This window comes from Panthera onca, chromosome A2 (genome assembly GCF_046562875.1).
Source record: "Panthera onca isolate mPanOnc1 chromosome A2, mPanOnc1 haplotype 2, whole genome shotgun sequence".
In the NCBI taxonomy this organism is placed as follows: domain Eukaryota; kingdom Metazoa; phylum Chordata; class Mammalia; order Carnivora; family Felidae; genus Panthera; species Panthera onca.
The window spans coordinates 14,488,062-14,502,924 of record NC_138340.1 but is presented as its reverse complement, the minus strand read 5'-3'; the positions used below and the strand labels follow the sequence as shown (position 1 = coordinate 14,502,924).

Below are 14,863 nucleotides of genomic sequence, written 5' to 3'. Positions count from 1 at the left end.
ATCCCAAGCAGGCTCTGTGCTTTTGGCACTGAGCCCGACGCAGGGCTCAATCTCACAAACTTTGAGGCCATCTGAGCTGAAATCAAGAGTCGGACGTTCAACCGAGTAACCCAGGTGCCCCTGGAGTAGTACATTTCTTACGATTGACAAACCTGTATTGATATAATCACCCAAAGTCCATAGTCTCCATTAGGGTTCACTCTTGGTGTTATACATTCTGTGAATTTAGACAAATGTACAATGACCTGTATCCGTCATTATGGTGTCATACAGAGTATTTTCATTGCCCTGATATCAGCCATGTTCCGCCTATTTATCCCCTCTTCCTCCTGGCAACCACTAATCTTTTTACTGACTCCATAGTTTGTCCTTTTCAAAATGTTATATAATTGGAGTTGTATAGTATGTAGTCTTTTCAGATAGTCTTCCTTTACTTAGTAACATGCATTTAAGATTTAGTCCTCCGTGGTTTTGTATGGCTTGACAGTTCATTTCTTTTTACCACTGAGTAATATTCCACTGTCTGGATGTACCACAGTTTGTCCATTCAGCTACTGCAGGACATCTTGGTTGCTTCCAAGTTTTGGTAATTGTGAAGAACGCTGCTGTAAACGTCTGTGTGCAGGTTTTTGGGTGGACGTAAGTTTTCAACTCTTGGGTAAATACCAAGAAACGTGATTGCTAGAGTGTATGGTATGTTTGATTTTGTGGGAAACTGCCAAACTGTCTTCCAGAGTGGCTGTATCATTTGCATTTTTCCCAGCAATGAGTGAGAGTTCCTGTTGCTCCACATGCTTGCCAACATTTGATGTTCCCAGTGTTTTGGATTTGGGCCGTTCTAATAATGTGTAGTGGTCTCTGAGTGTTTTTTAATTTGCATTTCCCTGATGACCTAGGATGCAGAACATCTTTTCATATGCTTATTTGCCCTCTGTATATGTCCTTTGGTGAAGTGTCTGTTAAAATTATTGGTCCGTTTTTTTTAACTGGGTTGTTTTCTTACTGGGTTTTTTTTTTTAATGTTTATTTTTGGGGCGCCTGGGTGGCTTAGTCGGTTGAGCGTCTGACTTTGGCTCAGGTCATGATCTCACAGTTCGTGGGTTCAAGCCCTGTGTCGGGCTCTGTGCTGACAGCTCGGAGCCTGGAGCCTGTTTCGGATTCTGTCTCCCTCCCTCTCTGCCCCTCTCCAGCTTGCGCTCTGTCTCTCAAAAATAAACATTTAAAAAAAAAAATGCTTAGTTTTGAGTGAGAGCACAGGCAGGGGAGGGGCAACGAGAGAAAGGGAGACACAGAAAACGAAGCAGGCGTCAGGCTCTGAGCTTTCAGTGCAAAGCCCAATGCGGAACTCGAACTCACAAACTGAGATCATGATCTGAGCCAAAGTTGGATGCTTAACCAACTGAGGTACCCGAGCACCCCAGTTTTCTTATTGTGAGTTGTAAGAGTTCTTTATATAATTTGTCTCATAGTCCTTTATCGGATGTGTCTTTTGCGAGTATTGTCTCCCAGTCAGTGGTGTATCTTCTCTTGATAACTGTCTTTTGCAGAGCAGAAGTTTTAATGAAGTCCAGCTTATGAATTTCTTTCATGATTATGACTTTAGCATATTTAAAAAGTCATTGCCATCCATGAGGTCATCTAGGTTTTTGCCTATATTATCTTCTAGGGGTTTTATAGCCTTACATCATAAGTCTATGATCCATTTTTAGTTAATTTTTGTGAAGGGTAAGAGGTCTGTGTCTAGATGCATTTTGTTTTGGGTTTTTTTTTTTTTTTTGCATGTGGATGTCCAATTCCTCAGTATCATTTGTTGAAAAGAATATCATTGCCTCATTGGACTGTCTTTGCTCCTTTGTCAAAGATCAGTTGACCATGTTTATATGGGTTTATTTCTGGGCCCTTCTTCATCTGTTCTGTTGATCTATTTGTCTGTTATTTCATTGATACCACACTGCCTTGATATGACAGTAAGCCTTTAGGTCTGGTAGTGTCAGTTTTCCAACTTTGTTCTTGTTACAATATCGTGTTGGATATTCTGGGTCTTTTGTCTCCATGTAAGCTTTAGAATCAATTTGTCAATACCTACAAAATAACTTGTTGGGATTTGGACTCAGATTGCATCGAACCTATCAATCAAATTGGAAAGAACTAATATTTTGACGATATTGAGTCAAGGAATAATATGTCTCCACTTATTTAGTTCTTTGAATTCATTCTTCAGAGTTTTCTAGTTTTCATCATATATAATTTGTACATATTTTGTAGACTTACACCTAAGTACTTCATTTTTTTGTGTATTAATGTAAATGGTACTGTGCTTTTAATTTCAAATCCACTTGTTCATTGCTGGTGTATAGGAAAGCACCAGCTTTGTATATTAACCTTGTATCCTGCAGCCTTATTACAATTACTTATTCTTGGAGTTTTAAAATTTTTTTCTCTTAGAGGAAAAAAAAATTTTTTTTTAATGTTTATATTTGAGAGAGAGTGTGTATGCACACACAAGCGGGAAAGGTGCAGAGTGAGAGGGAGAGACAGAATCCCAAGCAGGCTCCACTCTGTCATCACAGAACCCTATGTGGGGCTCAATCCCACGAATCGTGAGATCATGACCCGCGCCAAAATCTAGAGTCGGATGCCCAACCAACTGAGCCACTCAGGTACCCAGAGAGAGAATCTTAAACGGGATCCGTGCTTAGTGCAGAGCCCAGTGAGACTCAATCCCATGACCCTGGGATCATGTCCTGAACCAAAATCAGGTGTCAGACGATTAACTGAGTGAGCCAGCCAGACTGTCCAGTTCCAACAGTTTTTTAATCTATTTTTTCTACACAGATGATGTTACTTGAAAATCGTTTTATTTCTTCTTTCTCGGTTGGTATATCTGCTGTTCGCATTAGCTAAGACTTCTGGTACAGTGTTGAAAACATTGGGGTGGGATATTCTGGCCTTGTTCCTAAGTAGGGAAACTTCTAGTTTCTCACTATTAAGTATGATGCTAGCTATAGGTTTTTTGTAGACACTCTATCAAATTGAGAAAGTTCTCTTATGTTTCTAGTTTACTGAGTGTTTTTATCACTAATGGGTGTTGGGTTTGGTCAGAGGCTTTTTCTGCAGCTGTTGATATGATCATGTTAAGCCAGCTTTGCATGCCTGGAATAAATCCCACTTGGTTGTGATGTGTACTTTTTTAAAAATTTTCAAAAATTTTTCATTTGAGATACGGCTGACACATAATACCTAGTTTTAGGTGTCCAGTATAGTCATTTGACAATTATATGCATTACAAAATGGTCACTGCGAGAGGTGTAGTTACCATGTGTTACCACACAAAGTTATTACAATGTTATTGACTATATTTCTTATGCTGTATTTTTCACCCCCCTTGACTTATAACTAGAAGTTTGTATCTCTTCATCATTTTCACCTATTTCGCCTGTCCCCCCCATCCCCCTGTAATTCTTACACATTTGTAGATTCAGTCTGCTAATATTTGATTGAGGATTTTTATATCTGTGTTCATTAGAGATATTGATCTGTAGTTTTCTTACAAAATCTTTGGTTTTGGTATTAGGGTAATTGGATAAGTTAAGTATTCTCTGTTTCTGTCCTGTGAAAGGGATTGTAGAGAATTGATATAATTTCTTCCTTAAATGTTTGGTATTTTCGTCAGTGAACTGCTCTAGGTCTGGTGCTTTCTGTTTTTGAAAGGTTCTTACTCAATTTCTTTTCTTTTCTTTTTTTAAAAGATTTTATTTTTAATCCCTACGCCCAACGTGGGGCTTGAACTCACAACCCCTAGATCGAGAGTCTCATGCTCTACCAACTGAATAGCCAGGGGTGCTCCACTCAATCTCTTTAATAGAAGTAGATCTGTTCACATTGTGTATTTCTGGGGTGAAGAAGTATGAAGGAGTACAAAGGAGATGCCACCATCTCCCCATCCTTCTATGCCACCTTAGGTACCAGTGTTAGCACGGCTGGGATCCTTCTACCCCTTCCTGGCTCTCATGGAGACACATAGAAACAGTCTTTGGGGTTTCTTTCTGCTATCATTCTTTTGTATGAAAAGAATTTACAGCATCCTGAAGCCTGCCCACTGCTTTATAGCACAGTATTATGCTGCAACCAGAACCTCCAGGTTCATGAGTGCAGGTCTAGCCCCTCTTGTTGAGACCTGTGTAGCCCATGCTATACACAGATTTTGCTGTGTGGAACTGAGCTGTGACTCTTCCCTCTGTTGTGGGCCCCAGAATTGGGACTGTCAGCTCAGGACCTGCATAATTGAGAGATGCTGGTCAGGTGCAGAGGGAGCTGTAGTTTCTGCCTGCTTCACACTTGGGACTGGGGTTAGTGGCGGGGGTGGGAGGGGGGACCAAGAGGACGCTCCGCTTCCAGTGAGGTGGGGGCTTTTGCCCTTCAGTTGGAGTGCAGTCCCTATCCATTCCGAGTTTTGTTTTGGCTCCATTTGCTATTGATGCCTCTCAAGGATACATCAGAGAGAAGCACAGATGTGCCAAGCTGTCAGGTTTGGGACGGATCTTGCCTTTCTAGCACCAGGTGTCTCTCCCAACTCAGGATTTCTTGAAGGCACCAGTGTGCTCATCTAGAGCAGCAGGGGAGGAAGCCCTACAGAGCCTGGGGAAGGTCTGAGAGAACCCGCCCCTTTTTTTTGAAACGGGATCAATTATGTTGTGATGGGTGTCTGACAGCGCTGGCATAGGGACTTTGACCAGTGCTCATAGGAGTGGCGTGGTGACAAGCTCTGAGTATGTCACACTGTTCCTCAAGCTTGGGCTCCCGGAGCCAGCAGCCACTAAAGCCTGGCAGTGCAGGAGGTCATGGTGGAGACCTCAATCCTCAAGCCATAACCCTGGCTAACCTGAGCATGTGTGCACAAGGCCCAAGCTGCTCCTGCCCAGAATCAGGCAGGGAGCTTGGGCCCAGCTGATGGTGTGCCCCCCACTCTCCTTTGCAGCTTTCTATACGAACCCAACAGCCAAGGGTACAAATACTACCGCCAGAAGCTGGAGGAGTTCCGGAAAGCTAAGGCTGGCCCCACAGGCACTCTCATGGCACCCGACCTCAGCCTGAAACGCAAATCCCCTCCTGAGATCCCATCAGGGTCCTTACCCCCAGCTGCTGCCTGCCCTGCCTCATCTGCCCCCTCGCCTGCAGTCACCCCAGCTCCAACCATCCCTGGGAAGCCGGCCACCACAGCCACTGTGAAAAAGAAGCGAAAGAGCCGGTGGGGGCCTGAAGAGGACAAAGTGGAACTCCCGCCCGCCGAGCTGGTACAGAGGGATGTAGACGCCTCTCCCTCACCTCTGTCAGGTGGGCTGACCCCCTTTCCCCTCCTCTGTCAGGATAGTCTGGCTTTTTTCACTGAGCAGAATGTTTCCAAGATTCATCTGTGTTCTAGCATAGCATGTGTCAGAGTTCATTCCTTCTTATGACTGAGTAATATTCCATTTTATGGCTGGACCGCACTTTATCCATTCATCGGTTGATGGACACATGGGTTTCCACCTTTTGGCAGCTGTGAATAGTGCTGCCGTGAACTTTGGTCTGCAAGTGCCATTTGAATCCGTGATTCGATTCTCTTGGGTCCATACCTAGGAGTGGAATCACTGGACCATATCGTAATTCTCTTTAACTCTTTGAAGGTCCACCAAACTATTTTCTGTAGCAAGTACACCATTTTCTGTTTCTACCAACCGTGCACAGCCTTCCCGTTTCTCCACATCTTTGCCTTTTTATAATAGCCGTCCTAGTAGGTATAAAGTGGAATCACGTTGTAGTTTTGAATCACATTTCCCTAATGTCTGATGGTGTTGATCATCTTTTCATGTACTAATTGGTCATTTGTATAGCTTATTTGGAGAAACGTCTGTTTTAGTCCTTTGCCCACTTTTAAATTGGCATGTCTTTTTGTTCTTAAGTTGTATGGATTCTTTATATATTCTGCATATTAACCCCCTATTCAAATACATGGTTTGCAAATGCATCCTCTCATTCTGTGGATTGTCTTTTTATCCCTCGATAGTGTCCTTTGATGCACAGAAGTTTTAAATTTTGACAGAGTTCAGTTTATTTTTCCCTTTGTTGCCTGTGCTTTTGGTTTCATTTGTGAAACCAAAGCTAAATTCAAGGTCACGAAGATTTGCCCCTATGTTCTGGGTTTTTTTATGTTTTGGAACTCTGATTTATTTTGAGGTAATTTTTATATATGATATAAGCTAAGGATCCAACTTTATTCTTTAGCATGTGGAGATCCAGTGTTGCAGCACCATTTGTTGAAGAGGCTTTTCTTTCCCCATTGAATGGTCTTGACACCCTTGTCAAAACTCATTTGTCCAGAGATGTAAGGGTTTATTTCTGGGCTCTGTATTCTATTATACTGGTTTGTATGTCTATGCTTAGATCAGTACCAACTATTTTGATTATTGTAGCTTTGTAGTAAGTTTTGAAATTGAGAGTGTGAATCTTCCAACTTTGTTCTTTTTCAAGCTTTGGCTATTGAAGGTCTTGAATTTTCAGATGCGCTTTTCCATTTCGTAAAAACAATTGGAATTTTGATAGAGACTGTACTGAGTCTGTAGATTGCTTTGGACAGTATGGACACATTAACAGTATTTAAGTCTTTCTTACAACAAATACACCACCACCAACAACAACCAGTCTTCCAGTCTGTGCACACAAGATGTCTTTCCATGGACTTAGGTCTTTGTTAATTTTTCACCATGTTTTGTAGTTTTCATTGTATGTGTCTTATACCCCCTTAGTTAACTTTATTCCTAAGTGATTTACTTTTTTAATGCCTTTTAAACAATTGCTTTTAAAATTTTCTTTTAGGATTATTTGTTGCTAATGTATAGAAATACAACTGATTTTTTTTGCATGTTGACGTTGGATCCTTCAGCTTTCCTGAATTCATTTATTAGCATTGACAATCTTTTCATGGATTTTTTAGGTTTTCCTGTGTTAATTATGATCATGTCATCTACAAATAGAGATCATTTTACTTCTTCCTTTCCAAGTGGGATCCCTCTTATTATTTCTTTTTCTTGCCTAATTGCTAGAACTTCTAGTTAGCACTTCTAGTACTATTTGAATAGAGGTGGGAATAATGGGCATCCTTACCTTGTTTTGATCTGAGGGGTAATTACTTTAGCCTTTCACTATTCAGTGTAATGTTAGCTGTGTTTTTTGTTTTTTGTTTTTAAGTTTATTTATTTATTTTGAGATAGAGAATGAGCTGGGCGAGGGGCAGAAAGAGAATTTCAAACAGGCTCCAAGCTGTCAGCACAGAGCCCGACACAGGGCTCAAACCCTTAAAACCGTGAGGTTATGACCTAAGCCAAAACCAAGAGTTGGACGCCCAACCAACTGACCCACCCAGGTGCCCCTAGCTATGTGTTTTTTATATGTGACCTTTATCATGTTGAGGAAGTTCCTTTCTGTTCCTAGTTTATTTAATGTTTTTATCATGGAGGTGTGTTAGATTTTGTCACATGCTTTTTCTGCATCAATTGAAATGATTGGATTTTTTTTTTCCTTTAGTCTGCTAACGCGTGTTTCACTGGTTAATTTTTTTATATTGAACCATGCGATATTGTGGTTTATAAGAAATACCTATTTGACCATTCAGGTGACCAAAGTAATATTTCTCATATGTGTTTGGCCTTTGTTCACAGTTCCTGGCTCACAGTTCTCCCAAAACTCTTGGAATTTCCTGAGTGATAAGAGCAATGGGAGCATCTTTTGTTGTATTATTTGGTCTCCGTCCTCAGTTCATGAAAATGCTTCAGAGCCATAAAGGTGAAATGGGTGTCTTGTTATTAATAAGCCCCTTTCTACCACAACTGGATTTTATGTTACTGAGGTGACTTTTGGAAAGCACCTAAGGATCGGGGCTGGTTGCCAGGGGAACCAACCATAAGTAAAAGGTTGGAACATTTAGTCCCACCACCCCCTGATATCCAGGGAGGGTAAAGGGGCTGGAGGTTGAATTGATCAGCGGCTAATGATTTCATCAATCATGCCTATGCAGTGAGGCCTCCATAAAAAACCCAAAAGACAGGGTTCAGAGAGTTTCCAGGTTGATGAACACATGGAGGTTCAGAGACAGTGGCATGCTCAGTGGCATAGAAGCTCTGGGCACTTGCCCCATACCTTGCCCTTCCCCATACCTTGTTTTTTCCACCTGGCTTTCCTAACTTACATCCTTTTATGACATATAAGTAAAGCAATAATCTTGTAAGTAAAGTGTTCTCTGAGTTCTATGAGCCACTCTAGCAAATTAGTTGAATCCAGAGAGGGGATTGTGGGAACCTCTGATCTACAGCCAGTTAGAAGCATAGGTGATGACTTGGGCTTGCAGTTGGCATCTAAAGTTGATGGGGGAGGGAGGAGCAGTCTTGTAAGACTGACCCCTTAACCCATGAAATCTGATGCTACCTCCTGGTAGATAGTGATAGAACTGAACTAAACTACAGGACACCCAGCAGGTGTCTGAGAATTGCTTGTTGGTGTGGGGAACCCTCTCCTCTCCCCCCCACCCCCACCCCGACCATACACACATTTGGAATTGGTATCAGAACTATTTAAACCACCTTTGCACTTCTGTGATAAATCCCACTTGGTCATGGTGCATAATCCTTTTACCATGTGATTGTATTCAGTTTGCTGGTATTTTGTTGTGTCTGTCTGCATCTATATTCATAAGGAATATTGGTCTCTAGTTTTCTTGTGGTGTTTTTGTCTGCTTTTGGTATCAGGGTAATAGTAGTGTTTTGAAATGAGTTAGGAAATGTTCCCTTCAATTTTTTGGAAGAGTTTGAGAAGAATTAGCATGAGTTATTCTTTTAAATGTCTGGTAGAATTCACCAGTAACACCATCTGGTTCAGGGCTTTTCTTTGTTGGGAGGTATTTTGTGTGTGTGTTAGAGATTTATTTATTTTTGGGAGAGAGAGTGCAAGCAGGGAAGGGGCAGAGAGAGAGAGAGGGACAGAAGATCTGAAGCAGACTCTGCACTGACAGCAGTGGGCCTGATGCAGGGCTTGAACTCATGAACCTCAAGATCATGACCTAAGCTGAAGTCGGATGCTCAACCAACTGAGACACCCAGGCGCCCCAATGAGAAGTTATTGGTTGCTGATTCAATCTCCTTGTTTTAAGTCTATTCAGATTTTCTATTTCTTCTTGAGCTAGTTTTGGTAATTTACGGGTTTCTAGGAATTGGTTCACTTCATCTAGGTTATCCAACTTGTTGGCTTCTAGGTGTTCATAGTATTCTTTTACAATCCCTTTTTATTTCTATAAAATCATTAGTAATATTCCCTCCCTCTTTGATTTCTGATTTTCGTGAGTTTTTTCTCTTTTTTCTTAGGTAATCTGTCTAAAGGTATGTCATTTTGTTCATCTTTTAAAAAAAAAACAACTTTTGATTCTATGGATTTACTCTACCATATTTCTTCTTCTTCTTTTTCTTCTTTCTTCTTCTTCTTCTTCTTCTTCTTCTTCTTCTTCTTCTTCTTTTTCTTTATTTTTGAGAGAGCGAGCATGTGTATGCTTGCGAGCAGGAGAGGGGCAGAGAGAAGGGAGAGAGGATCTGAAGGGGGCTCTGCACTGACACCAGAGAGCACGATGTGGGGGTCGAACTCACAAACCTGGAGATGATGACCTGAGCCAGAGTTGGATGCTTACTGACTGAGCCATCCAGGTGCCCCATCTGTACCATATTTATATTTCCTATTTCCTGTATCTTCATTCTAATCTTCATTTCCTTCCCTCTGCTAGCTCTGGAATTAGTTTGCTTTTCCTTTTCTAGTTCTTTAAGGTGGACAGTTAGGTTATTAATTGGAGATCTTTTAAGTTTATATATTTTTTGAGATAGAGCACAGGCAGAGGAGGGGCAGAGAGAGAGAGAGAGAGACACAGACACGCAGGGCTCGAACTCACAAATCATGAGATCATGACCTGAATGGAAGACAGACGCTAAACTGACTGAGCCACGCATGTGCCCCTCATCTTATTTTCTAATATTTCTTGGTGACTTCCTCTTTGATCTGTTGATTGTTTAAGAGTGTGTTGTTCAATTTCCACATATTTGTGAGTTTACCAGTTTTCCTTCTGTTAATGATTTCTAGCTTGATTCCATTGTGATCAGAAAAGATACTTTGTGATTTCGGTCTTTTAAAATGTATTGAAACTCATTTCGTAGTCTAAATGTAATCTTTCCTAGAGAATGTTTTATGTGCACACAAGAAGACTGTATTCTGCCATTGCTGGATTGCACGTTCTGTATACATCTGTTAGGCATCGCTGGTGCAGTGTTTAATCTTCTATAATCTTCTATATCCTTATTGATATGAAAAATGGGGTATTGACATCTCTAGTTACTATTGTTGAACTGTCCATTTCTCCCTTCAATTTTGTCAATTTTTGCTTCATATATCATGAGGCTCTTTTGTTAGGTAGGGTGTGGGGGGATGTCTTTTTTTTGAGAGTGCGCACACATGCAAGTGGGGGAGAGGGACAGAATCTTTTTTTTTTTTTTTTAATATTTATTTATTTTTGGGAGAGCGCAAGTGAGGGAGGAGCAGAGAGCGGGCTGACAGGCTGACAGCAGTGAGCCCAATGTGGGGCTCAAACCCACAAACCAAGATCATGACCTGACCCGAAGTCAGACACTCAACCAAGCCACCCAGGTGCGGAGAGGGAGAGAGAATGAGAATGAATGAATGAATGAATGAATCAATCAATCTTAAGCAGGCTCCACGCTCAGTGAGATCCTACATCCCTGGGATCATGACCTGAGCCAAAATCAAGAGTCAAATGCTCAACAGACTGAGCCACCCAAGCGCCTCAAGTTCTATCTTCTTTCTGTTTTACACTTTTTATCAATATAGAACATCCTTCTTTTTCTCTTGTAACCTTTTTGGACCGGAAGTCTATTTTGTCTGATGCTAGTATGGCCACCCCAGCTCTCTCAGTTGCTATTTGTATGAAATACATTTTTCCATCCTTTCACTTTCAACTTATTTGTGACTTCGTATCTAAGGCAAGTGCCTTGTACACAGCATGTAGATCAATCCTGCTATCTCCCTTAAGCTTTAAAGTACTTGGATTCATTCTTGTCATAGAAAGCTCAAGAAATGCATGATGATAAGCACCATAATTGCCACAGTTTTGCACAATCAACTGCAACATCTGCCTCCTTGACAGTTTCAGAGATGGCCAACATGTGGTCTTGTTTCTCATTTTCTATCACAAAGCGGCCAGTAGAGTGGGGGAGTTTGTTGTCATCACATTCTGCAGGTGATAATCGGTGACTGAGAGAGGCTATCTTATGGCATCTGTCTCACTGCCCTCCACACAGCCTGCCCTGCACACAGAACCGTCTCAACCTCCCTCACCCCTGAACACACAGATACATAGAGGAGTCATATGTGCTCTGGTGCTGACATCTATGTTTATTTCATTTATGATGGACCAAGAGGGAAGACAGCTTACCCAAGTCACATGGCTAGCCTGTTGGCCTTTCCCATCCAGTTCTGGAGGTTGTCTGTTCAGTGCTTCCCTTGTCCAAGGAGAAAAGCTAGTGAAGATTCTAGTACTCAGTGTGGTTCCAGGTAGCATCTCTGCCTAGGGTCAGATTGCTGTCAAATGCCGAACTCAGGTGCCCCCCTATAACGAAGGGTGCTCTGCCTTGAGTCTTGTTCTGATGTGTGCATGCCACAGTTCTGAAACCATGTCCTTGAGGTCTGGCCCCAGCTCCCAGCTGGTGAGGAGGCCTCCCCTGTCTAGTGCACAGGCTCCGAAGTCTCATATCCAGGTTTAGGTCCCACTGGCCTGTGTCGTCCCTGGGAGGGTGTGAACAGCCCCCACCTGCTTGCTTGCTGGTAAAGTGACTGGAGGAGGGGGACTTTGGGTACATTTCAGGCACACAGCAGGCTGCTCAGACCTTGACTCCCTTGCCCTCTCCACAGGGCTCCCACACAGACCTTCCAGGAGGTATTGGGGAATAAACATGGGCTCAAGAAGCACTTGTGAGTGGGTCTTGCAGGTGAAGCCCCAGCCCTGGTGAGCTAGGAGAATCTGGCTCTTTGCACATACCAGAAGGGCCTCTATATCCCCCTCTGCCCAGCTTCTCCTCCCCCAGGAAGCCACCGCCTGAGGGGTGGTTGTTTCCGCCACCCAGATGGGGCTGTCACAGCATCTTCATGTGGATTAGTGTTGCTGGCTCCAGCCAAGCTCCAAAGCTGATGCCAAATTAAATGTCAGTTGCTTTGAGGATGGTCGGCTGCTTCCCCAGAAGGAGCTAACAGAGCTATACACAGAGCTGAGTCTTATGCCAGACTCTTAAACCCTCGTGTGTCTACACTGGGTGTCTGTTCCCTGCAGGGCTTATCTCTAAGAGTCAGTGTGTGAATGCACACACACACACGGGCACATGTTTATCTCTCCTCTCCTGTCTTTGCCTTTGCAAAGTCCCCCTCATGTCACCCATTAGATATGTGACCTTGAGGGAGGCCCTGGACCTCTAAATTCTGATGTCATCATCTACACGTAGGGGTATAGCGCCTGCCTGGAGAGGTCATGTGAGGGTGACACTAGATGCACGTGACGGCACGGTGAGGCCCCTGGGATCATCACGTGACACAGGATACCAACTGTTGTGATGTGAAGGCCTTGTGCCATGTGCGCTAAGTGCCTCAGATGTCGTCAGCGCATGGACGCTGTACCACATGCAGGAGCAGGTCTGGACCTGTCCATCCGTTGTTGATCAGCCTGTGTCTTATTTCCAGTTCAGGACCTCAAGGGGCTTGGCTATGAGAAAGGGAAGCCTGTAGGTCTGGTGGGTGTCACAGAGCTGTCAGATGCCCAGAAGAAGCAGCTAAAGGAGCAACAGGAGGTAAGTCTGTGTGGCATAGAGCAGGCAGGCTCCAAAGGGGCTGATGGAGTATTGTCCCCCCACCTCACCTCACAGGACAGTGGTCATGTTCTATTCTTTCTGAGCCTCCCTGTGCTGGGTGGATCCCACCATCAGTGGAGAGGTTCTTGGATAGGCACGCCCTTGTCAATGGCATTTCACCCCCCAAAGGCCCTTCCCAGCCTACAATTGGGCCCAGAGCTCAGTCCTCACACTGCCCGGGCAGCCCCTGAGGCTGATGCTCCACAACTACTCCCCGACATGCTCGTGGGCTGTTCCTGACTAGGTAGTCTCCATTTTAAGCTCTCCTTCCAGTGCCCTCCAACATCCAGTACAGGACAGGCCTGGCTAGCACTGGGCGCCCTGAACGATGTGACAAATGCTCAGTTGGTGTTGCCTGTGTTGGGATGAGGGCTGGCTTGGCAGGGAGCTCTATGGCCAGGGGCTTAGCCTCTGCTGCTTTCCTGGGGAACTACAGGCACACCCTTGGTCCTTAGGGACAGCTCACCCTTGTCACCTCCTCCAGCCTGACGGCCCCGTCACATCTCCTTCAACCCTTCCGTGATCAGAGGCTTGCGGTGCCCTCATTTGGTCCACAGCAAGGGTGCCCAGGATGTGCTGGGTTCGGGCCAGATACCAGACTGGGTGAGGCAGAGAGGACTCCTCCCTGCTGAAAACAGGGCATGGCCTGGTACAGGACTTTGTCTTGAGTGCTTGCTCCAAGCCCTGCTCACGTGCCGGCCCAGGGAGGGCAGAAAGTGGGAAGGGTGAGGGGGCCTGACCTGCATAGGGAAGGCCAGGGGGTTGGCCTCCTGCACGTGTGGTACACTGCCTTGCTCACTGGCATGTGCTGCCCGCAGATGCAGCAGATGTATGACATGATCATGCAGCACAAGCGTGCGATGCAGGACATGCAGCTGTTGTGGGAGAAGGCGCTGCAGCAGCACCAGCATGGCTACGACAGCGACGAGGAGGTAGACAGCGAGCTGGGCACCTGGGAACACCAGCTGCGGCGCATGGAGATGGACAAGACTCGGGGTGAGCCAAAGCGCACATTGCAGGTGGGGCACGGTACCTAGCTGAGGCCTTGCCCTGAGGGTACTGCAGGCTCAGGAGGCCACACTCACCTGCCTGCCCGGGAAGGCACCTGGAGACACCACACTGGGGCCTTAAACCACCTGCCCAACCTGTAAGGCCTTGGGCAAGAGATTCAGCTTCTCTGCGCCTCAGGTTCCTCAGAGGAAAAAGAAATGGTTCTTTGTGAGTGTTCACTGCTGTCTGAACATGGCACTTAGCAGGGCTGCATGGAGCAGCAGGGGTTTGGGTCAGGGTCTCAACCATCTGCCTCATTCCCCCATAGCCCCAGACTCCCCTCCCCACACAAGACTCATACCTGTGCTGTGGGACCACCCAGCCCACTCCCTGACTTCTTCCTTTTCTCCTCTCACCTTTCCCTCCTCTACGGGCAGAATGGGCCGAGCAGCTGACAAAGATGGGCCGTGGCAAGCACTTTATTGGAGACTTCCTGCCACCAGATGAGCTGGAGAAGTTCATGGAAACCTTCAAGGCCCTGAAGGTGAGCTGGGAGCATCCCTAGGCACCAGCCCCTGCTGTAGGCCTGTCTAGCAGGCAGCCCTTCGAGTGTTCCAGCCCCTCCTGTTAGCATCACGAGGCAGGCGCCTGAGGCAGCCTCCAGGCCCCCCTCATTCACAGGAGGAGCTGGGCCCTCTTGCCTCAGGAGGCATCTGTTTATGATAGACACCGTCTGTGAAGGGAATTAGCAAATAACAGCTCAGCTGCCGCTTTAGAAACATTTCCCAGGGCTTCAGGGAAATTCTGCTTTCAGTGGAGCCAATTAAGTGCAGTTTACAGGCAAAGCGTTTCTCAGGCAGAAGTCCCCAAGGACTGGGTTCTCCAGAACAAGA

General features: G+C 44.8%; 1 protein-coding gene across 2 annotated transcripts in view; it reads left to right on the top strand.

Moving 5' to 3' along the window:
• Positions 1-14,863, top strand: part of SUGP1 (SURP and G-patch domain containing 1) — a 31,504-nt gene that overhangs the window by 15,317 nt on the left and 1,324 nt on the right. For both annotated transcript variants that reach the window (XM_060630743.3, XM_060630742.3), the window contains exons 8-11: positions 4,979-5,334; positions 12,814-12,920; positions 13,799-13,976; positions 14,408-14,514. In XM_060630743.3, the coding sequence (XP_060486726.2) occupies positions 4,979-5,334; positions 12,814-12,920; positions 13,799-13,976; positions 14,408-14,514 (748 nt within the window). The remainder of the gene's footprint in view (positions 1-4,978; positions 5,335-12,813; positions 12,921-13,798; positions 13,977-14,407; positions 14,515-14,863) is intronic.